Raw genomic sequence first — 25572 nt, 5'->3', positions numbered from 1 at the left:
TAGGGAAAGTAGCCATAAATGAAGTTCAAAGTGTCTTCTTATTAGAAGCAGTCATTCATATCAAGATAAGACTATAAAAATATTATTTTTAAAAAAAATCAAGATATCAACCTGTTTTACCATTTCAATTAGATAGGCAATTGGTGATGTATTAACATTTATACTTAATGACAATAGCTATTTTTCATTAGCTAGTATCCTTTCTGTAGGTAGAGTATGAAGCTCAAAATTTAATACGGTTCTCTTGATTGAACAGTGTTGGAGCGAAGTAGAAGTTTGATTCTAGAAATTTCCTCAGTCAATGGAAAAAATAAAGCCTTGTGGCTCAGATTTTTATGAATTCAAACATAAGCAATGACACATCAAAGAAATAGCAATGATACATCAAAGAAATATGAAATATTTGCAATTACTGACAAGAAATAAAGAAGTGTGAAGAAAAATCAGTCTGCTTTTTCATAATCCAAACAAATAGAAAGAAAGATTTACACAAAAGGCTACTTAAATTTTCTCCTTATTACTTATTTTCTCCTCACTTTCCTTGAAAGCAGGGTGTTCCGTTATAAAATAACTACTAAAAAAGCCTTATTAGTTTAGACAGAAATTACTTCAGAGTCAAGTATTTTAAACAACTTTTGCATTCCTTAATATTAAGCATTTAAAGTATTTATAGGTTTTTCTACTGTTTTATGTCTTTATTTGAAATTCTCTCTGATAAAAATGCATACATAACAGTGTTAAATGACATCTGACCTCTTGTCTTGACTTGTAGTCATGTGATGAAAAATGCTTTTAAAATAGTTAAGTGTAAATACAGGAAGATGACTAAACTCCTAAACTTTTATCTTCTAAAAAATTCCCACCATTGCCAAAGCTGGCGAAGCTCCTCTGATGGTTAAAATGGTGGGAGCAGTAGAGCAGAAAGGCTTCCAAGTGCCCACAAGCCCTTTAATCACTGTACCTACTAGCTAATTCCTGCAAATGTCTGTCCCTGCCTTTCGAAAATGAGTGGCCATATATTTGGTCTTCCTTTCACAGAGCTTAATGTTGGGAAACTTAACATAAATACAAAACAGACAAGGACAAGGACCAAATTTGTTTAGCAAGGCTGCCAGCAGGCTTACTGTACTACCCCCTTTCCAACTATCTTCTCTCTTTCCTTTCCCATGTAGCTTGAGAATTACATCCAAGACAGTATGAAGAAAGAAATGGTAGAGATCCAGCAAACTGCAGTGCAGAACCAGACTGCAGTAATGATTGAAATAGGCACAAACTTGCTAAATCAAACAGCTGAACAGACCCGCAAATTAACAGATGTTGAAGCACAAGTAAGTAATGAATTTCAACCTTAAAATGCTTCTGCTTCCCAAATACGACAGCTATACATTTAACGCTGTTTGGTGTTACACGCTTCTGTTCAACAATTAGAAGTCAATCGTTGTGACTGACCCACAGTTCTACCCAACTGAAGGAAACATTAGTATTTGGTAATAAATAGCTCCATCTCAAGCCCACTGTTGTCACTTGAGTGATTTTCATTACAGCAGTATTTTAAGTAAGTCTAGAAACACAATTGGTAAATTAATCTTTAAAGAGAATGTATTTAAAACTACTATACTATATCCAGGCATCAGTTGGGTCCTAGCACGCTTTATATGGCCCTCTCATTACTAATCTTATCTAAACGAGTCTCTTTAAACTGTCTTTGTTCCATTTACCAGCTTAATTGCTTTTTTAGACTGAATCTTTCCTTTTTAATTTTTTTAAACTTACAAGAGAACTATGTCTTTTCAATTAATGTTTTCACAGATAACTCTAAGTGGGATAACAGTTAATTTCCAGCACAATGCACTATATTATGGTTAACAAAGGGATACATAAACAAATCTGAAATTAATCAAGAAAAAAGAAATTAGGAGGCTGCTAGAAAAGTGTATTCACACAGAAGTAAACTTGTCTAACTTGTCTTTGTTAACTTCAAATAAAAAAACAAATGGGTTTTAATTGAAAAGCATTAAGTACAATAAAACATTCTGTTAAACAGAATGCAGATATTAGTAGAAGGACAAGTCCAATCCATGCAGAGTGGTATGTATTCGTAGTTTCACAGACGTGGTAGGAAGATGCAGATCTATAATTGCCAAAACAAATAATAGATATATCATGCAGCACATAGTATTTTGTATAATATAAAAAGTATGCAAAGCCTAAAATCCTTGTTAGACATTTTACTACCTGTAGAATGCATTCAATGAATTAAATTATATTTTTTAACCTAAATCATGACTTTGTGAACTCTTTGATAAACTGATAATTCGTAGCTCATAGGCATACTAAGTTCAACTTTCATTGTATTATTCAGGAGCCTAATATTTTGCAAATGTTGAGAGAATGTATTTGTTAATTCACAGTAATGTCTTTATGGAAATTACTCAATTATTTTCTGCTTAGAGGAAGAATATCATCACTGTAACTTTCCTTCTCTGCTTGAAATTACTGGTGACTGGGTTAAGGGCTTAATTAGCAACATAAGGAAATTAACCAAACAATTGCCCTCTCAAGGACGCTTACTTTTGGCAATAGTTTTCAATTACACTTAAGTGTGAAATCATGTCCTGAATGACTGTTTAACATGAAGGACATGAGTAATCAATTCTTCCTGTCAAGGAAAGCCAAATTCTGTTGAATTAAAAAAAGCTATTCTAAAACAATGAGAAAATATTTCTAGAAAACTTGCCTCAAGGTAATGCAATACAAATGGTTGAGTATCCTACATGTTTCCTAGTATCTGCATTCCTTCATTTAAAGATGCAAATACGTTGTAAACAATGCATAGAGAAAAGGTAATACTAAAATGCAAAGAATGAATCGACTAAAGTGTGGTTCACACAATAAGCACTTCAAAATATAATTTGGGACTGAGTAAAATATCTAAGAGAGAACTACCAAGTGATTTCAGGACTGTGCCAAGATTTCAGCAAGTGAGTGACTTACTTTCAACACCAGATGGGGAAAACAACTCATTCTTTGAGGCATAACCATAATAGTTCCAGTAATGAAATAAGAATTATCATAACAGAAGGGAAGGTATATCAACAAAGCTAACGTACACAGTAACTCTCATCAGAAACAAAGCACACTACTGAAATATTCCCAGTGATACAGGGTAATGTAATAACAAAACTGCTGCAACTCCATGTATTCTTCTTCATTCTGATTCTGAGAACATTTGTGCCTAAATTAAGTGTTGAAAAATATTTCTTAATAATAGGTATACATAGAGATTGGCATGATTTCACAACATAACAAATTTACAATTTATTTAAAAGAAGTATCTTTTAAGAAGTTTTTTTTGTAAATCTTTTTTTAGGTATTAAACCAGACAACTCGACTTGAACTTCAGCTTTTGGAACACTCTCTTTCAACAAACAAACTAGAAAGACAGATTTCAGACCAGACCAATGAGATAACTAAATTACAAGAAAAAAACAGGTAAGTTTGCACAGCCCAATAAAATGCTACTCCATGAAGTGCCCTTCTAATTGTTTTAGAAACAAGTGTACTCAAGTAGGAAAATAAGGGTTTGTACACAAGCTCTCCAAACTGATTACAAAATGTTACCTCCACTCATTACAAAGGTCATGTATTACTTAAAGGGTAGGAGATTCATGCAGGTTTGTTCTAGTATTCTGTTTATATATTGTACTTCACTATTTAAAAATCTCCTTTATATGAGGAACTTAAGGATAAAACTGAAACAGTACTTCAGTTGTACCCAATTTATATTCTTCTTTAGACTTAGCCAGATGAATTTGATCTAACCTGATTCAAACTAACTGAGTGTAACCAACATCTCCAATATTTTATTTCCATTTTAATATCCTAATGATATCCTAATGATTAACCAGGTCATTGCTACAATTTTTATCTAATGTAGTGAGAGAAATAAAGCACTAATCATATTCAGCATTCCTTAAGAGTAAATGTTTTGAAGTTGACCAACATCCAACTATTACTCCTATCCTTTTCAGTACTCAGCTATAGTCCAAAGGCTCATACCTTTTTTCAGCTAGTTTCATTTCCGTATCACCACGGTCTTATTTTACTTTTGGCAATAAATAGTTTACAGAGGAATCTAAAAGCAGTGAAACAGTAAGTTTTCTCCTTCAAAGCTATGTTTTTCAATGAGAACCATATGTGCAAAGTGCTTTTTCTTTGAAAGAATTAGCTTAAGAAACCCAGGAGACATGTTTTGACTCTTTTTTTCACTACTTTACTACATTTATATATGTTCCCTAAAGGTTTTATCTACCAACTTAAGAAAAACAAGCATCCTTATCAAATGGAAAGCAAAGGAAATACTGATTTTTAAAAGGTCATGTTTTTTGGTGTTGAACTCAGCAGACTTTAGACTACCCTTGTAGCATCCACATAAAATACAAAAGCATTGTTCCTCACCTAACAAAATACAATCTGCATTGAACTAATCTGCTTGAAACATAATTATATATAAGGTTCAGGATATTTTTTTCTGTAACAGCTAAATGGATTTTAGGTGAACTACTCTCTTCGGGCTATGAATCTTTTAACATCAGCTCTCTCAGAGTCTATATCAGAACAATTAGCAGTGAAATAGTGTTCCCAGCCAGTTCCCTAATAATACCAGCTCCAAAACTGGAGAAGGCTAACCCATCTTCAAATAACTATTTGCATGTTTTCCTGTCTAAATGTCATAATATTTATATTAAGTATGTATTTTATTATAGGATATTTGAAATATTCATAGTTACATAGTTAAATAAGTTTCCTAAGTTTTAATAGCGTAAACCCATGAAAACTTAGTCACCTTATTTTTCAATAATGTTGAATTATCAAACACCCAATGATTACATGTTTAAAGCCTGCAATACACACTTTATTTTTATTAGTGCACTTATATAATATATTAAAGCATATGGATCAAACTAAACTTCCATTTAGTTGTCTACTGCTTGCATAGCATCAGAAAATGAAGTTGAGTGTTTATGAAGAAAGAAACTTATAACAACATGCTGGATTCTCTTGACATCAGCTCAAAATTGTTTCTGGAGAGCCTAACTGTAATTTTTTTATTTAGCTTTTTAGAAAAAAGAGTTCTTGAGATGGAAGACAAGCACATGCTTCAGCTGAAGTCAATAAAAGATGAAAAAGATCAGCTTCAAGTCCTAGTGGCCAGACAGAATTCTATTATAGAAGAACTAGAAAAACAGTTAGTTACAGCTACAGTAAACAACTCTGCCCTGCAAAAACAGCAACATGATCTGATGGAGACGGTTCACAGCTTGCTTACTATGATATCGACACCAAACTGTAAGTTAAAGCAGACTAAAGTTAATGCTTATTTCATTTCAGGGCTACTTCCTAATTTATGTAAACAGTTATGGCTACACATTCAATTCCCTGCCTTGAATGTCATGTCTGATATGGAACTTGGACAGATTAAGAAACTGTTCTAAAAGACTGTAGAATCTGGTACAGTTGCCTGTAAAGTTCTCAGGCTGAAAATACACAAGCATAGAGAACCCCTAAAGAAAGGGTTTTAAACTAAATACTGGGAAAAATTGTTAAGAGTTGTCATTAGAACTTAAAAGACAGTACAGGTGGGTCTATGATACATTACTGTAAGGTGGATCATAGAAAAGGAAAAGGGTGTTCAGAAGTCCCCGCTTTTAGTATTGTCCTATATGTTATTATTATAACATAGGTTGTAAGTTTTTCTAAACAAAGTAAATTCCAAGTTTTTTGTCTTAATAACTGACGCTATTCCCTTAAATATCAAGGCTGTACATGTTCCTGCTGATGTTATCTGCTATGCTAGTGCACAAATAAGTAAACAAGTCAAAGTCATGTTGGCTACAGCACCATTAAATTGAGAGTGGAAAAAATAATGAGTGTTTGCCAAAAAGACAAAATTAGCAGGGAAAGCTTCTAAGACAGTATGCAAACAATAGAGTGTGGAAAAGCAATTAAAACACTTAATGTGTTATTTTTCTATTTAAGGCAAAGCACTTAAACAGGTAAATAATGAATAAGCAAGCTAAAAAGAACATAATAAGCAACTGAAATATAAGCACGTATTTATATGGCACCTAAACGTTTGTAGTAACTGACTGTGATTGTTAAATTAAATTAAAAGGGAAAATACACAGAACCAACCCCAAAAGGGTCAAGTATGAAATACCAGTCAGCAGGCAAAGTGCCAGGAAATTCCAACCTCCATAGTTAATAAAGAACTGAACAAAAAGATGAGCCTTAGATTGTTCTGTTGGATAAGAAGACTTAAGACATTTGAAAATGTATTTTTTATACAAATGAATCCCAGAAGATATGTCTCTTTAATTAGTTGGGTTGAGCTATCAAGGTTCAGCTTGGTACATACAAACTTGCTCCTGCTCAGCACAGGGAAAAATAATAAAAAAAAAAAAGCTTAAAACTTCTTAAGTGTAGTTCCACCAGTCTGCTGCATTATAAAAGGTTTCATAACTCATTTCACAATATAGGTATAATGGCCAAAAGCCGTTATTAACATAATCATTTGCTACTGAGGTATGTGTATAATAGTAGTTAATGCATGCATAGGTTGTAATGCATATAGGAGTCCATGTAGAGCAATGAGTGGAAGCAGGAACTGTTAAACTGAATGAGATGCAATATCCTGAGTTTTCTCATTCAAAATATCAATAAGTGTTGGCACTTTTCAACCTATCAAATGATCTCAGTCCTATCAGAGTAATGTCTCTAAGTGATACAAAGTAACAACACACATAGTAAGTACCTCGATCTGTCATTTCTTTCAGGACCAGACATATTTTTTGGAACTGCTTTAAGCCAATTACACCATAAATTGATTCTTAGCAACTTTCATTCATCTCCTCTTAATGCCTTCTATTTCTATTGTGTTTTTAACAGCTAAGAACAACTTCATAGTCAAAGAGGAGCAAATCAGCTTCAAAGACTGTGCTGAAGCTTTCAAATCTGGACTGACAACAAGTGGAATCTACACTTTAACAGTTTCAAACTCGGCACAGGAGAAGAAGGTAAGATAACTAGAAAGAGCTACCTGGGCATACTGCATATTAAAGGTTATTTGAGCTGGCAAATGTGCTATTTTAAAGGCTAGTTAATAGTGAAGTTTAGTACTTACCAAGTACTTTTTTTACAAGCATTTCATCACTCCTAGATCTGAGTATCTCACAGGAAGAAAAAAGTCCTTCAGGTGAAATCTTGGCTCAGTTGAAATGAATAACATTTTGCTGTTTGCTTCATCATGCCAGAATTTCATTATTTTTTCCACATAATTAATGTAATTAAATCAATAAAGTACTGTTATTTCTTTATAAAATCTGTAACTCCAACAGAGTTGCTCTGCATGATCAACAGACTCCTGTCTCCTTAAATTCTTAGTTCCTTCATATGCCCAAGGCTCTTCAGACGGCAAAAGGAGGTGAAGTCAGGGGCACAGAAGATTACTAATGGATTTATACTCATGAAAGCAGTCTAGTAGTACTGGACTCATGTATGGGTTTCAGTTCTTTGTATCACAGAGTTTCAAGGACATTTGTGTAGCAATTAGATTAACAATTAGACACTGTCTAACAGAGAGGACTTTTCTGGAAAATACTGCTCTGAAAAATACTACTACTGAATCATAGAAAAGGTGAGTTTGCAGAGGTCAGAGATCAGTTTAAATTCCTCTACGGATATTTTTTTTCCCCCATGTGTTTATCTGAAATGAACTTTAATGTCAAGTTAAGTTAAAGCAGTATGCCATACCTTTGTAGAGGAGACCTTGAGCTGAAAATGGCACTCAGTGGATGATAAACTGGATGCCTGACAGAGATATTCCATCTACTGAAGTAAATAAAATGATAAAGCTTCAGACAGTATAATTTAGTTGAAATAATCAATAGAATCTGAAAGGGAGAAAAGTCCCAGGTGGATTGTGAGGATAAAGAACCAAAAACCTGGAGCAACCATTCAGAGGAGTGGGGCTCACATGATGAAGGCACAGAAGGGTGAGGAGGCTAAGTGACATATGAATATAAAAAAATGCTTAATATATTTCTTAGACAAACACTAAATATTTTTGATGCTTTTATTTTCTAATTTCTACTGTAGCTATTTCCTTTACACACAGAAATGAAATATTTTATAGAATTTCTGAGTGTCTACTTTATTACATCAGAAAAATTAACAGAAAATGTAAAAAAGCACTGGAAAAAGAGGTGCAATGTGGAAAATCAATTGGTAAAGCTCTGACAGAGAAAGCATTTTTTCCCAAGCAAAGGTTTAGAAATTAAGTTGACCAGTGACTAGCCTCTGAAGTGACAGAACTTCATTTAGCTTAAGCCAGACTCTGATCTTTACACTCACAAAGCTCTCAGCAGAAGGAAATAAGCATTTTGTTTAGGTAAGATCTATAAAATACAGTAGATAAAACCTGTAATTTTTGTAGATACAGTCTAGAGAAATTATTTGCAGTCTGTTTCTCTTGGGGAAAAAAAAAGAAGCTGGTTTTCCTTTGGAATAATGTAGTCTAAATACATCTATTTCACAAGAAAATTAGTTACATAAGATGAAATGAAGGGTTTTATTATGCATGAAGCTGAATGGCATTTAAATAGCATAAATATCTACAATCACAATTTTAAAAGCGAAAGGAGATGAAAGCTTCTGCATCTCTAAAGTAATAGAATGCAGCAATCTTTGTTAGACAGCTCAGAAAACTTTACATTCCTTGGATCTCTTACTATGACTTGTATCAAGCTTTTATCTTTGGTTTTAATTTTACTGTCAAATATAGTATACAGAGCATGAATATTTTCTAAAAGCAGACACAAGTGCATGACATATTACAGAGTAAATATTTGTTATAAACTTTAACACTGCATTTTCAAAAGTGCAAAAGGAGAAATTTCCTGGACCATAAAATATAAAATGTTTTACATTTGAATATGGAAGCTTAAAATACTTAATGTTAATACCCATTCTGGTAATTGACTAGGTTAAAAAAGTAGTAAAAATGTAATAATTTCCCTTAGTATTAAATCAGCCATTTAATAATATTGAAGAATTAAAATCTTATTCTGTCCATTCCAGATAGAAAAAGACAGGGAAGATTTTACTTACTGTATGACATTGAAAATAAAGAGACTAAAAAGGTTTAACCTGATGCTGATGTTTTATACAAATATAAATGCATAAGAGCAGTTGTCAAGGGAAGTGAAGTTAGGGACAATCACCATGTTACACCATTTTCAACTGTTTATGATGTGGATTGCTACTAAGACCAGGAAACAGAGTGACCTTTTTTATTTGCCAAAAGTGCTGCACTGCTGTTTATGTTTTCGTCTTTTCCTCTTGTAACACCTTCTGACCTCCCAATAGGCTTATAAACAACTTCTGTGTAATCTGTAACTGATCCCACATTACTAATTTGTCTCCGATCATAATCCAAAACGAAGGAATTGCATATGACAACTGAGAGGAAAACAATTATTTAATTCCATTAATATTTTCAAACTTTCCCGTTCTGCACCAGGACAAAAGCTAAGTCCTTTTAAAAACACTGAGGAAAACAGCAAAAGACTGCTGATGCAAGGAAAAATAGCAGAGGCAAAACTACAAGAAGTCAATAGTTTTATGCTTACAGCAAGCTCATGAACAAGTTAGACTGTAGTTCTTATCTACTCACATCTCTAGGAGATAGAGATAGTAGAATACAAACATCATTGGACATAATGACTCAAATGTGTTCAGGCAACAGCTGAAAGTGATGCAAAGGGTCACTGCAAAGCTGTGGTGACTGCACTTGATTTGCTATAACAACTGCAGTGGCTCTTCATCCTGATAACTCAGCCTGAGCCTTACTGTTCACAAAGCAGGTCTGAAAACACTTAGACCTCAAATACCCTCTTACAGTGCTACAGCTGCTAGAAATGTAAGTACTGAAGCAGTTCACAAGATACATCAAATACTCCCCGTTCCAATTTGTTGTAACTTGAGAGATTAATCTCTTTATTCTTTTTGGCATCTGTTTGAAGACTCCTGCTGCCTGCCTAATCTTGGTATCTATTTTTACTAGTTTTATGAAATGTTACTTTTTTTTTTTTTTAAACGTAAAACCTAGAACAGGTTGAAAGGTCAGAAAAATTCTGTTCTAGTAATCGGTATTAAGAGGAAGACTTGGAGTTGATTGACATGAAATTATTTTGGTGTGGAAAAATTATACTCCCAAATTTATGTAAACTTTTAAAAATTGTTACTGGTAAGAAAAATCTACAAGAGGTTTCTATGGTCATCTCTTCTTCAATTTCTCATTATGTTTTTCAGTTCCTAGTGAGTTGCTTTTTCCTTTGGGAACTAATTTGCAGTACCCCAGCATTTATCTCAAAGAATCTATTAAACCTATTAAAGCTAGTTGTGTTACCCTTCACTTAAAAAATGGATACTGCCTGTAACAGGAATATTTTATGATAGATGTTCACAGTCATTCACTTTTTATATTTTAATCCCATTAGAACAAATTAAGTGCTATTTAGAGGCATTGATTTTTTCAAAGTATTAATTCCAAATAAACTGAAATTTAAATGATAGGCATAAAGGAAATTGCACGTAACATTCAAAAGCATCAATTAACATCTACAATAGGAATATCAGACTGAACCCATGGCTCAAATAAATTAATACATGGCCTCCCACTATATGTAGTTAAAAACTATGCATTTCAGAGAAGGGTGAAACAGTTCTGTTTTCCATCTGGCTGCTTATACTATTCTTTTAAGTGGGGTGAAACTTCAAAGTCAACACCTTTATCTACAACCAGTGATATTTGATCATTGTTAAATCAACTTTTTAACTTGTGTTGATGCTTAAAAAAAGTATTTGCATCTGCTTTAGCCCATTCCTAGTATCCGTCTTCATAGCCCTCTGTGGAAATTAGTATTCACATATACATTAACACACCATGAGTTAGCCTTCTAAAACAGACTGAACCTCTCTTACAATACCTTATCTTCTGCTTTTCCTTTGAAGAGAATTTTTATTTTAACTAAATTAATTTATATACTATTATCAAACTTTTACCAGTCATTAAATACAGATGTTAGTAAAACCAAACAAAAAACAGGCTTTGAGGTGTAAGGAATTGCATAGACCAGTATAAACTGAGATTGCTGCTTTCAATTAAATTCCATTCACAAGACATACTTTAAAAAATAATCCCTTATCCAACTCTTTTCCTTATTTATATAATCTTTCCTAAAAATCTCCAACGGAATGTCTTGTGATTCTCTGATGTTGAACAGAATCTACTGGAAGCTTAAAGTACAGTATCTACTTTGGATTTCCAATGTGCAACAGCCTGTTGGTACACTAATATATTTGATATTTGCAGCTGTAAGGTTTTTTTTTTTCTTTTCCTTTCAAAGGACTGATGCCTTTCAACAGTACATATGACACTGCTTGAACTGTCAATACTCTGATTTATATAACCATACATGAATATATAACATACATATAATAGACATACCCTAAAAGAGCCAACTATATTGAAAACTTAGTAAGGAGCACACTTTACATCCCAAAATGACACACATAACACTACCACAGCACAGAAGGAAACTGGCCTCTCTGAAGTCATACTTTTTCAATGGATTTCCAGGATGCCTAACAGTTCAAAGATCTCAATCTGCTAATGCTAACACTGAAGACAGTCTCCCATAGAAGAGGATGTAAAAGATGTTACAGCTTCAGTGTCATCCAGCCATGATTTGGGGCATTTATAGGCATATTGTGACAAGCAGCTGTTAGGCAAGAAGTAAGACTACTGAGAAAACTATTAAACAAAGAAGGAAACATTCACATTCATAATTAAATACTTGCCTACTTTCTTTTAAAAATATTTATTTAACTACTCTACAGATGAAATATCCTATCAAAGTGTAAGGAGTCAGACCTTGCCTATACTATAGATGAGAAGACACAAGTTCACTTATTTGATGAAAGATCTAGAATACAGATTAGAAGGTAATGCACTTTAATATTCAAATTAGAATTCAAAAATTTTCAAAGATGTGAAGTGAGTCTGAAGAAGGCTCTGGACTTCAGTATCTTGGCACAAAGTGGTCAAAAAAAATTAAACTTCTAAATGAGAAAACATGAACTGAGAATTCGCCAAACAGGAATACTTTTACAAGAAATTCAGTATCTTTCTTAAAGAAATTATTGGTACTAACATGCAATTTAAAGAGATACTGACTTCAGTTTCCTTTTATTGTACTGTCTACACCAGCTTATTTCCACTGACTTCACCCACCTAGTTATAAGTTTTGTTACTTTTAGAAAAGCAGAATTAGATGCAACAATTTGAAATCCTTTCTCAGGAAAAATTGTACTAGATATTCTCATTTTCACAAAATTTTATTGTTACTTTGTCCCCTACTTTTCCCAAACATCCAAAATTCCAATTAATTTTCAAAAGACATTTTTTCCATCAGCATCTCCCCAGTATATTGGCACTTTCAGTAGTACCTTTCATCTCTGACACTGAAGTGATTTAATCTGGGAAACTGATTGAACAAGTCACCTATAAACTTGAAGTTTACTGTGCCAGGGATGCACTTAGTGGGTATTCTAAAACTGGGTTCAGTGAACTGCTTATTACATGTCAGTCTTTTCAAATTTTTAGCAATAACTTGGTAAATTCAAAAGTGATTTATGAATATTTGGAAACATTATTTTTTGTTCAAGCACAGAAGATGTTCTTTGCAGTCTGTATAATAACATGGCTTTAAGATGCAACTTTCAGATAATACACTTAGATTTAACTTTGAGGTCAGAGCGTTTACAAAGGCACTGAACAATGACTGTGATAATAAAAATATATTTCAGTTTGTTCATTGCCTGAATTTAACAGTATGCTCTGACAAGTCATGGGAAATTTGAATGGATCTCTCACAAAATGATGGAGAAATGAAAGGTGTCATTTTTTAAGGTATTCTGTTAAGTGTGATATATATTGAGGAATCACATTTATTTGTGGACAACCACAACTGATTTGTATGAAAACTATGAAAACTTGTATTTTTAGGTTAAATCATATTTTGCACACAACTTGCCACTATATAGAATGATGCAAATTACATGATTTCTGGTTTTGTTTTGCTGTGACTGCATGCACTTAGGCTGTTACATGCTTACTCTGGTAGGCCTACTGTGACATGGAAACTGCTGGAGGAGGTTGGACAGTTATTCAGAAACGAGAAGATGGCAGTGTGGACTTCCACCGGACGTGGAAGGAGTACAAGATGGTAAACAATGTCCTCTGAAGCCTTAATATCAGCTGTTATTATTATTTGAAATCTAATATGCTAAAGTTACATTAATAGCATCCTTAGAATGTAAGCAACTTTAAAGTTGTCTTTGTCCTCAGATGCTCATTTTGAAAATGTCAGAGTAGTGTAAGTTGTTTGCCTAAGCAGACTTGCAAGTGTGATGTTTGTTTTTAAAGAGAAACCTTACTTTTTTTTAAATCAACTGTTCCATCATATGTCTACATTTTTTGAGTTGTTTATATTTGAGTTTCTAGTGGCAACAGTAGGAACTGCTCCAAGTCTACTAAGTAATATTGATTCACTGTTTCAGATTCCTGAGCTTGTCCTTGCTGAAATCAACTTTTTGAAACATTACAGATCAATAATCCCCATGGACACAATAAAATTCTTAGTTGACAGGCTGAAAAGGATTAAACTTAAAAACTGATAAAGTGATAATTTCAAACTCAAAAGGAAAAAAAAACCCACCCAAACAAAGCTATTTAAATATACAACTTGAATTACAGGGATTTGGTGATCCTGCTGGGGAGTACTGGCTGGGAAATGAGTTTGTTTCTCAACTGACTAATCAGAAGCGTTATGTTCTTAAAATACAACTGAAAGACTGGGAAGGAAATGAGGCATATTCATTGTATGACCACTTCTCTCTAGCAAGTGAAGAACAAAAATACAGGTAAGCAGAAAAATTAGATCTAATTAAAAAAAAGTTCTGATAGTAATCTTTCTAAACTGTGTAGATGCATGGCCTTATTTCATACAAATCATGACTATTTTCCAGTTCACTCTGAAAATAATGTTTTCTCCATTTTTCATCTCTTGCCTAAAAAAAGTCTTTTTCCAGAGAAGAAAAATATGTATTTTACTAGTGCATCCTGTGTGAGTATAACACACAAAATGCAAAGATGAAAAGATAGTATGGAATAAGATAGGACACATGTGCCAAAATAGTGGGTGACAGTGCACAGTCATTAGGACAATAGGAACCTGTCTGCAGTTGCTATCAAATCTTGATTCCCTGCAATAAACACATTTCTGGAAGGTGGATGACTAAGATGAATTATACTGCAAGGATTTTCCTTGTCAGTGGCTTCTAAGAACTATACTGTTGTCATAAAGAGTACACTGTGGTGATGTGGTCTTCTCCTTCCATGAGCCACTAGCTTAGATTCTCAAAAACCCTCCTCTCCTACCTGTGAAAATGGAGCAATTGTGCTTTTCACCCACCACTCATTTGTCAATTTAAACACCAAATTTTAATGGACCTATTTATTTATGCTCTAATTTATTTATGCTCTAATACTGTAAAATGTAAAGGTTAACAACTTCTTAATTCTTGGTTAAAAGAAATGATAAAAAATTTAAATAAGTATTTTATATAAATATTATCATAGTATTATACACTTTAAATAGCATCATAGTATTACACATTTTGAAATAGTATCAGCCACAGTTGAAATATATGGGCAGTTCACATTTCATTCACCAGGCTCTCTGTAAATGCAATAAATAGCTTGTTTTATTATAGAAGAATGTAAAGACTTCACAGTATAAAAGATGCTTTCCTACTACATGGCCCATGAAATGTTTCTTTGTAAGATTCTTACAGATTCATGGAGCTTTGGGTGACTGGACAGAAAAACTGTCAACACTTAGATTAATTTTTCCAAGATCTCTAGCAACTGTTTGTTGTAAATAAAGTCTACCTGACACATGAGAGAACTGATGCTGTTATTTCAAGTCCTATATGCAAACAAAGCAATTCAAAACTATCAGCATCTGCCCCCCACAAGTCCTCAAGTCCTATATGCAAACAAAGCAATTCAAAACTATCAGCATCTGCCCCCCACAATATTAGATCTTAATGCCTTGGTAGTATTTAGTTGTCTCAACTCCAAAGTAAATATTTTTTCATCTGGAAACAGTCAGAATCTACAGCAGAGATTTTTTTAAAGTAATGCTTTAAAATACTCAGAAAGGCAATTTTTGCAAAATGGGTGATTATCCTTCTCCATTTACAATATTAAAAGATGATTACTGAAAACTAAGATGGCAAAAGCAATTTTATTACAATATGCAACCAAACAAGGAATTCATCATAAAATTAAGTGGTTTAAGGAATATATTTAACATTACAAAAAAGAAAAAAAAAACCAAAGAAAGTGTTCAGTTAAGAACATCTTTCATGCCCCATCCCTGGCAGTGCTCAAGGCCAGGCCGAATGGGGCTTTGAGCAACATGATCCAGTGGAAGGTGTACCTGCCCATGACAAAGGGGTTGGATTTAGATAATCTTTAAGGTTCCTTCCAATTCCAACAATTCTGTGATTCTGTGATCCATTACATTAAAAAGATTAATACATTCTCAATGGTGGAAAGACTATGAGTTAGGCCATAAAACTTTTTTTTTTTTTTTTTTTTCATATTAAACTGAAATCATATTAAATTGAGATCAGAATGGACTTTGTTTGAAGCAAACTTCCTGATATCAAAGCTATAAAGTCAAACCAGGTCGCTCAGGGTTTTTCATTTGGGTTTAGATAACCTCTGAAGGTGGAGATGGCACAACCTATTTGTCTTTCCTCATGATAAAAAGTTTGTCTGATATCCAGTCAGAACATCTCATTTCAATTTTCATCTACTGCCTCTCATCTTCTGTTATACTAAACTGTACCTTTAAAAACTTATTATTAATAATAAGTAAACAATACTATACTTAAATTAGACTTCAGATGATATTTGAAGACCTAGCCTAGGCTCATTAGAACCTTTAATAGCATTTATGTTAGAAATTGGCTTACATAATTTTGAACTCATCTTAAGAAAAAACTGTGATTTTTTAAAAGATAATTAAAAGAAAATCTGTAATGAACTGATCCTTGAAGCTTAAATGAATATTAATTAATTATTAAAATAGGGAATATGAAATGGATTTAAATAATCTGTTAAACTACCAAAAACAATTTCTGTCATAAGCAGAGAATTACATGCAAGATGAAGACTCATCGGAGGACTAGTTAATTCTCCTTAGCGAGTCAGATCTACTCTTTAAACAAAAAATACTTATGAGAAGCATGAGCTATTTGATACAGAAATGCAATCACAAAAAAGGATTTTTTTTTTGTGGGAGCAGAGGGTTCAAGTCCTTCCAATTCAAGGTAACACATGAATAGCTGTGTAATTGCCCTGCCCAGTTCAGTGCTCTGTGTCTCTCCCCACTGAGACTCTTATTGGCACCTGTGCAAGCAGATCCCAACAGCAGCAGCCTCACTGAAAGCTTACCTTACCAGGGAATTGAAGCAAACTGAAATAGTTGTGATAAGCTAACACTAAAACTTAGGAATGATGTGAAAAAGATGAGTAATTAGGACAGTGGAAAGGGAAATTTTGAGAAACTTCAAAAATACCATTTACTAGCTCATAATTAATACTCCTGGTGAGGCTGTTCTCTCATATATGTGGGGTTGTAGCGCTAAGTTGCTGTGTTTTACTAAGAGCAAAATAGGAATCAAAACAGTTTTGGTTTAAACTTTTGAATGTAACAAAAATAATTGCATGTATTGTTGCATTGAAGTAAAAATATGCACCTTCAGTATTAATAAATATGTGATCTGTATGGAAAATCCTAGAAGTTACTATCTGCTTGCTCTCATTCTTTTTCTAATATGACATGAACAAACACATGCTCATTAGAATATTGTGCTGTTTCTGTTCTTCTGAAAACATTGTGCTGAAAAACAGCTTACAGCAGTACATTGGCCAGAAGAGAATTAAGCCATTTGAGCAGGATATTTATTGCAAAGTATTCCATCATTATTTTGCAGATAACTACCATCAACTTCCACATAATAATTGTTTTTCCATTTCTCACTTCTACAGGATTTACCTTAAAGGACTTACTGGGACAGCAGGCAAAATAAGTAGTATAAGCCAACCAGGAAATGATTTTAGCACAAAGGATGCAGACAATGACAAATGTATTTGCAAATGTTCACAAATGCTAACAGGAGGTACGAATGTTTTTATGTTTTTCAGTCTTCCTATTTTTATTGGCACTGAAATTGTCTAAGAGATAAACAGTGATAATTTGACTTAGTATATTTTGATTATTAAAAAAGTTCAAAAACTCATGGATAGAAACACTAGTATGGTGACTCCAGATGAAGTATTTTAGCATTTGACAGAAGTTAGTTAAAATAAAACAAGAGAAGTTAAAACTGGAGGGAAAATAAGTCCCTGAAGTTGGGGTACAAGAAAGTCTGTAATTGTGGAACTAATCAGACACACAGCAGATTCCTCTTCCAAGGAATGAAGTACAGTCAGAGATCAAAACCCAGCACCCTGCAAAAAAACTCTTTCAGAGATTCAGCTTGTCAGTTAAATAGCTCCTGATTCTTTAGGCATAAGCCCTCTCCATAACTACCCAAGAAGAAAAACCCTCAAGAGCTGCTGTATGCTGCAAGTGCCACAGAAGGGTATAAGAATTTAATTCCTTATTTCAATATAGTTATGAAGTGGAAAAGATATACCACAGATATATCTACATTTTTCTAATGATTGTTCACTAGTTAAATTTGAGTTCTAGGTGGTATTTTCATCTTCAACTACACAAGTAATTCTATATAATTTCTTAATCTAGAATTCCACATTCTGAAATGTAAACAAGTGCTTTGTGAATTTGGCTTCTCTTCCTGTTATCTCTTAAGCAATTGTTAATTTTCCTATAGCATAAGCTGCAAGGAAAAAAAAACAGCTTCAGTTTATCCAAAATGATAGTTGGAATACTGCCCAGCAAAACAGAACACACACACACTATCACCACCATAACAGAAATATAAAAATATTATTTTATTAAGAAAAATACTTTTTTTCTTATGACCCACTAACAAGTCACTCTATGGATACAAAGTACATTTGGGCTGGTTTACTCTCCTTTCCCTTCTTATGAAGTTCCAGGAGGTTTTGAACTGACCTGCCCAGAGAACTGAATAAGAATAATTCCTCTAGAAAGGATTAAGAAAGGAGTGTAAATTTATGAAGAACAGGAGTTTACCAAAGAGTAGATAAAACCAAAGGCAATTCAATATCATTATATTTCAAGTTGTGTTCTGCCCTCAGACTATCAGAAATGTCTGATGTTGTTAATAAAGTGATTGAACAATTTCCCTTCTCAATTTTAAAATACAATGTATTGTGCAAGATTCAAGAATATGTATTTGATACATAAATACATTTTTTTCCTGAGTTTGGGGCAAGTATTTTATACTGACACTTCCAAATCCAAAAAACTAGGTTTAGATTTCTTTCTCATTTCCAGGCAACAAAGTGACCTTAAATACTATTTTGACAATTACTTCTGCTGATGTTTGTCTTCTGTCTTGCAGGATGGTGGTTTGATGCATGTGGTCCTTCTAACCTCAATGGAATGTATTATCCATTACGGCAGAACAACAACAAGTTTAATGGGATCAAGTGGTACTACTGGAAGGGCTCAGGATACTCTCTCAAAGCTACAACTATGATGATTCGACCAGCAGATTTCTAAAGGCTTTGTCATTATGTGAATTATGTATTGTATAGTCTTCAAAGACTTATTTTACCAAGCAACTTGTCTCATTTTTTCAAGCCCAGAAGCATGCACTAGAGTTGAAGGGGTCAGTTCAGTACAGTTCCTGAATTGCAATCGCCTTGGTCAGCTAAAGGTCCTATTATTCAACCAGACACAAAGTCTAAAGCATCAACCTGTTATAACAGTGATTTGGCCAAATGACTCAATAAAAAGAATATCCAAGAAACTGTCAGACAACTTAAGGACTCTGTTTTACTGATCATTTATGTTATGTATGTATTAGTAAATAACTGGAACTGTGAAAAAAACCCTAAAATACTTTTGGGAATATGCATTTCACCTCACCTCTGAACTTTAAACATTAATATAAAACACTTAGCTAGATCCAGAACTATTTATCTTTCTGTGTCATGTGTGCCCTTTATGTACATAAAAAAATACTGTTGTGTAATTAGCTCAATCCTAGTTAGGGAATACATTCTTTCCCCCCATAGTCTCCTAAACAACTTGTTACACTTACTTGAGGATTTTTCCAGTAGCCTGTATGACTATGTTTAGCACTGGACAAATAGCATTTAAATAGTTTGCATTTATTCTTGGGAAATACCATTTACAAAAATCATATTTTTTTCAGTCTATTTTAGTGACTGTCTTTAAATTACAGAAAATCCCAATGAATTATGATACAGCATGTATTCCTATACATTTTTATGAAGATTGCACTATTTTTCTTCCCTTGTCATTTATCTGTAAAATAACTGACCAGTATTTTGTAAACTGAGACAACGGCATTAACACCAAATGTCCGGGTGTCTATGACAATCATTTATCACCTGGTGCTGTAATATATCTATGTTTTGTAAAAATAACCTAACTGAAAGACATATGCATGTTCTTTGATATTTTGATACAATTAAATTTATGCTTATGACTTAAGATACAAATTATTACATTTTAAAAACAGGAAGAAAAATAATCTGAACATTATCTAAGGTCACACTATGGGTTTTTTCAGTAAGGTTAGGACTTCTCCCTAAAAATTCTCTGTAGGTAGGCCCTCAATGTATGCCACAATGTGAATAAATTACTCTACTGGATCTTTGCTTTTTTTTTCCCCCTTCTTTTTATTACTATATGCTTTAAAATTGTGTACTAAACATGCAAATCAGGTTGAGAAGATATTTCTTCATCCATCACTGTATCCTAGTGGAGGTATCTCTCCAAATTAAGTTTAGCTTTAAATTCTCATGCTTATTCTTCACCTAATATTTTTGTAAAACTTTGATTTCAGCAAATGACTGAATTTGTTACAATGCAAGAACTTAACCTAAAACAAAACAAAATCCGCAGACATATTTCCAGAAGCTAACTTAACAAAAGGTATTTTAAGGGCAACAAGGCTTGTGAAGCATCTAGAAAAAATATCGTATGAGGAGGGGGTGAGGGATCTGGGGTTGTTTAGATGGAGAAGAGGAGGCTCAGGGGGGACCTCATCACTCCATACAATCACCTGAAAGGAGGTTGTAGTGAGGTGGGGTCTGGTCTCTCTTCTACTGTGCCAGCAGTGACAGGCCCAGAAGAAATGGCCTTAACCCGAGACAGGGGCGATTCAGATTAGATATTAGAAAAAAATTTTCAGTGGTCAGGCATTGGAACTGAATTGGAATTTCAGTGGTCATGGCAAAAATAATTTAATATTTCATGGCTAGTTTTGATTTGTTGAAAAAAAGTTTATAGAATTTGAGGCTTTCCGATGACTGTTCTGGGAGAGTGATCAAAAATACTGATGTAGACATTGAATGGATCAATTGTTTAATGAGACTTGATTTTGGGGGAAAAAGGATCAATTTATCAACACAAATATAAAATTTTAGAGGGAATATGTCTTTAAATGACATTTCATCTAAAGAAGATTACATGGCTTGAACTCCAAACACCAAAGTGAAGCAACAGGAGGACATGTCAGAAGGAAGGCAATAATAGGAAACAGAAGGCTGCAAAAACTGCTTTGGACTTGGTACAAAGAAGTAAAACATAACAGCAAGGTAAAACCCTTACTTTTAATTCCTTCCTGTAATCAAATAAACAGTATGTGAAAATAGAAGGTACTTCCACTTTCTCTAAGTACTTTTTAGGAAACAGGAAAGAAAGAAACAAAAAAAGCAAAATAAAACCAGCATTCATGCTTGAATAATAATAGCATCTTAAAAAATAAGGTATCTGTTACAGTAAGAAATGAGAGTGACTAAATAAGGGACTGATTGGAATAGTAATGGAAATATTGCCTTGGACTCCAACTTTGTGCCTTTGCAAGAGCAGTACATTGCAAAAAGAAGTGATTCAGGTTCTTAGCACAACCCTAAAGCTCCCTCATTTTTACATTCTCACCGTCTCTCAATTTCTCTTTCTGCTCCAGGAATAAAACCTCTAAATGGAATCTCAAAAACCTCTAAGAGGAATCACTTCTAAAGCATGCTATGTACATTGTTACTGATAGGATACTTTATTAATCAAGGTGGTCTGAAAAGAAACAGAAAACTCAAAGCAACTTAACATGAAATGCAGTGTAGATTTTTTCACAGTAATCCAGAATAATAGAAAAAAAGAGAATATGCTTCTTATTTATTTTTCACATTGTTTTACCATTCTTACTGTATTTGCTATATAAAACAATCTACTTTCTCATTTTATGAAAAAAATATGAAATTTTAATGGATAGTTAGTTTCTTTAGGGTTATTTGAGCATAACTGCTACAGTTTCCGTAAACTTTGAGAGCATACAACTTACAATCATGAAATAAAGCTTCATGTTGAATATATAAATTTACATAAGTTATAGATTTAGAAAGAATGCTAAACAGAAGTTCTTAACAGTTAATAAAATTACAGTAAAAATAAATCTCATATCCCATTTAACTGTACTTTCTTCATAGCCTGTATGAAACTTTGAGAAATAAATTGCAGACACTAATTTAGTGGAGAGAAAAATATTGGAATGATTGACTAGTAACCAGCTAGAATTCTACTTGTTTTAAAGCAGAAACAAACTTCCTGTTTAATAAATTACAATACATGAAGTTCACTGAGGTCTACATCATGCCCCCACATGCCCAGTTTTGCACTAGTTCCTAGTTCAGTACTTGAGAATGATTATTGGAGGCAGGAAAAATGCCTCATTTTTTCCTGTTTAGCAGTTCTAGAAGATCACAGTAATTTTCCATTACCCAAAAAAAGGGAAAAAAACTGGGCCAAAAAAATTGAGTCCCTGACCTGCAAATCTTTCTATTTGGCAATAACATGCCTCTCCAGTTTGTATACAGGTACAGATAAAAATAAAATTAAAGTACATTTCTACTTCAGTAAGATGCTGGTTATTCAGGTGTTAATTGATGAACCAATATTTTGCATTTTCCACATGTACCAAAGATTTTGCACACACTTCAAAAAGTAATGGATGAAGAAGAAAATAACTCCTTACAGTATCTGCTTTAAAAATTATTTTTCTAGTAGGCTTTCTTATTCACAAAACCTATTAAGAGGGCAAATAATTTCCCAAATAAACAAAAGAAGGTTCATAAGCTTAAAGGTTCATTAAACTTACAGGAGCTGCAGGGAAGCTGGATGAAAGCTCATATGGTTCCTCTGAGATCCAATGGCCTAATTCCAAAGACCATAAAACCTAAAATAAAATTAGTGGTAAGTAGAATCTTAAAATTTCTAAAATAAACTTTTTGAATGTGTAATTAGAAGTGACAGTGCTACTACAATAGCTGGTTTGCTATTTCATTTATCCAAACCAAATGATTTGCTAAAGAATCAATAAATCAGAAAGACACAAATTTTACAACTAAAAGAAACCATTGAAATATCAGTCATACTTCTATGCATAGCTATATTAAATTATAAAACATTGTGAGGATATTAGAAAAGTAAACTATTTTTAATCACAATACATAGAGCAAAAAATCTGAAAAGGGAAGTCATAATATATGAGTCCTGTTCTCTCAGTTCAGTAATCATTGAATTTCATGAGGTTCCTGTTGGCTCATTTCTCCAGCTTGTTCAAGTCCATCTGAACAGAAACACCCACCTAGTGTATCAAACACTTCTTACAGTTTTCTAACATCTGCAAGTTTGCCGAGGGTGCATTCTTCCCCCTCATCCAGATCATAAATGAAGATGTCAAACAATACTGGACCCCTGCTACTACAAGGATTATGCAACTATTGCATAGAATCCACATTACATATATAAATCATCCTGCAAAGAAGAATAATTTCAATTTCTTTCTCTGTGGTATCCTCCTTTGTCAGTGTCATACTCTAAAGTAATAAAAAGACTGCAGAATGCTGACTCTCTAGAAAATACATAATCATTTGTGTTCAACTGAGGTCCAAAACACTGGATTAATATGATCTTTAGAGACTAGTAATCCTAAAACTGTGGACCACTTGCAAATTTCTGCTCCTATCAGGACCAGCACCAAATGGTTAACAGAAAAAACCTACTTAAAATTGTTGTTTTTCCAATTTCTGAAATACAGTATTTTTTGGTGGGGTTTTCTTGGTAAAACTTTCCCCAAACTACTTTATCTAGCATTTTTTATGGATTGATTTTCCAAACATTCTTCAGAACAATTTATCATAACTTGCAGTTGGTTGTCTATAATATTAAAAGCTCCATGGGAGAGTATTCAAATACTACCCCTCAATTGGTAAAATCATCGTCTTAATGGGAAAATGGAAAAAGACAAAGTTCCTACATTGGCTCTGCCCTTGAGTTATATAAAGGACATTCTACTCCTAATTTGGAGACAGTCTAAATTCTGAAGCTATTCTGATGGGAGATGAAATTCTTTTCCTTATTGGTTTTATAGGTGGTGAGCAATGAAGATTGTCACGGAGATAAATCACTGGTATCTTCTTTGCCAAGTTTGTCCACTGTCACTCAATTCAACAACATTTCCCTTTTACATGTATTTGAGCTTCACAATGTCTCTTCTGTAGTTGCCATCTGGCACCCCTTAAATTCAAAAAAAGCAATATTACCAACCAGTGAGACATCTTGCTTCTCCTAGAGCAGGTGAAGCTAACTGAACAAGAAGCATACATATATCTCCAAAATGGCATATATGGAATTTATCAGAAAGCAAATCCCTGTTTTAGGATAATTCTGTCTCTCTCATATTTTACCTAAATAGCTCTCTAGCCATTTCAAACAGATGAAGTTGTTAGCAAAGGCATGCACTATTAAACTGTTGCCATTATTTTATTAGTTTTAATTTAAAATATAAAATGTTCCTTTTTAAAATAAACTGGCATTATATATACTGAGCATGGCAAAATATCCTTTACAATGTTACAGCTCACTAATGGAAAATTCCAAGCTGAACAAATTGATCATAAAGTAGCAATGTAAATCTTATAAAATGGTCCAATTGCATGTAAGAAAATAAGTTTCTGTAAAAGGCTCTTTTGCCCCAAATCTGTTGTTACAAGTAGTAAATTGCAAATTCAGTTTTCATAACAAAATTATTTTCTCAATAAGTTCTATAGTTTTCAGTCCAAAGTATTTTATGCCTGATGACTTGCAGGGAAACCAGCAACCTGTAATGTGAATTTCTACAAATGCTGTTGCCTTGTGTGATGTGACAAGTGATGTTTGACTTGTGAGGAGAGGTGTCCAATTTAGCAGGCTATTGGAAATGAAGAGTGATTTTTTGGCTGACAATAAAAAGCAGCATATCCTTAGACTTATTGCTAAACTTGATTACAAAACATCCAAAGAATATTATGTTTACTTTTAGAAAAAGAACAATCAAATATTTGAAAATGCAACAGCTGTGCAAAATCAGAAAATAATTTCTACAGTCATTGTATCATACCAAACATAAAAATAAGATTTAAGCACATTAATAAATCAATGACCTTTAAAAAAAATTTCAAAACCTTATAATGCATTGCAGTGTTCAGCTAAGAAAAGTATTGTAACTTCTTAAAAAAATACAGTTAAGACTGCAACTTAGGATTGTAAATTATGAATTTTAGAGTGGTACCTGTGTATAGTTTTTACAATTACTTTAACAATTTACAATAAGAATATCAAAACTTCTTAGCTTTGTACTTCTAGCTGTATATATTTATTGAACATAAAAGAAACTTGTTAATGCAATTTCTCTTTTAAACTTTAACTGAACCAAGAAAACTGTAACTTCGAATAAAATTAATAGAGACATACTACAGTAAAAGAAATTCTTCATAAATAAACTTGAGCTGGAACAGATGTACTGCACTGTATTACATATACAGCACGTCTTTATAGTACCAAAATTATGTTTGTATCAAAAGTAGCTGGAAAACAACTGAAATAGATTAAAATATAAACCCAAAAGATTAGTTATGATTAAGTAATCCTATTTCATTTTTCCAGGCCAATTCTACAGCAGTGACCTTTATCAACCCTTGTAGTATTTACAGAATTTTGTTTAGAAATGAAATTTGTTTGTCCTAACAAAAGATGGATTAATGCTTGTCTATCATGATTCTGGAATTGAGTACAAAGGCATCATATCTACTTTCCTAGATAAAAAGAAATTTGGATACTGAGTTCATGAACAGGTCCTGCAGTAAATAAT

General features: G+C 33.1%; 2 protein-coding genes across 3 annotated transcripts in view; one reads left to right on the top strand and one right to left on the bottom strand.

Moving 5' to 3' along the window:
• ANGPT2 (angiopoietin 2) overlaps positions 1–20281 on the top strand; it is a 41553-nt gene extending 21272 nt beyond the window's left edge. Inside the window, exons 2-9 of one of the 2 annotated variants that reach the window (XM_066314905.1) lie at positions 1173–1328; positions 3371–3492; positions 5117–5349; positions 6949–7076; positions 13248–13349; positions 13880–14046; positions 17249–17379; positions 18754–20281. In XM_066314905.1, coding sequence (XP_066171002.1) covers positions 1173–1328; positions 3371–3492; positions 5117–5349; positions 6949–7076; positions 13248–13349; positions 13880–14046; positions 17249–17379; positions 18754–18914 — 1200 coding nt within the window. In that variant the 3' untranslated portion in view covers positions 18915–20281. The remainder of the gene's footprint in view (positions 1–1172; positions 1329–3370; positions 3493–5116; positions 5350–6948; positions 7077–13247; positions 13350–13879; positions 14047–17248; positions 17380–18753) is intronic. The other variant, XM_066314906.1, reaches the window with a different exon arrangement.
• MCPH1 (microcephalin 1) overlaps positions 1–25572 on the bottom strand; it is a 123805-nt gene that overhangs the window by 56047 nt on the left and 42186 nt on the right. The window contains exon 12 of the mRNA XM_066314907.1: positions 22540–22617. Within this exon, the coding sequence (XP_066171004.1) occupies positions 22540–22617 (78 nt within the window). The remainder of the gene's footprint in view (positions 1–22539; positions 22618–25572) is intronic.

This window comes from Sylvia atricapilla, chromosome 3, assembly GCF_009819655.1.
Source record: "Sylvia atricapilla isolate bSylAtr1 chromosome 3, bSylAtr1.pri, whole genome shotgun sequence".
Classification (NCBI taxonomy): Eukaryota; Metazoa; Chordata; class Aves; order Passeriformes; family Sylviidae; genus Sylvia; species Sylvia atricapilla.
Note: the sequence above shows the minus strand (reverse complement) of the source record. Positions and strands in the feature narration are given on the sequence as shown.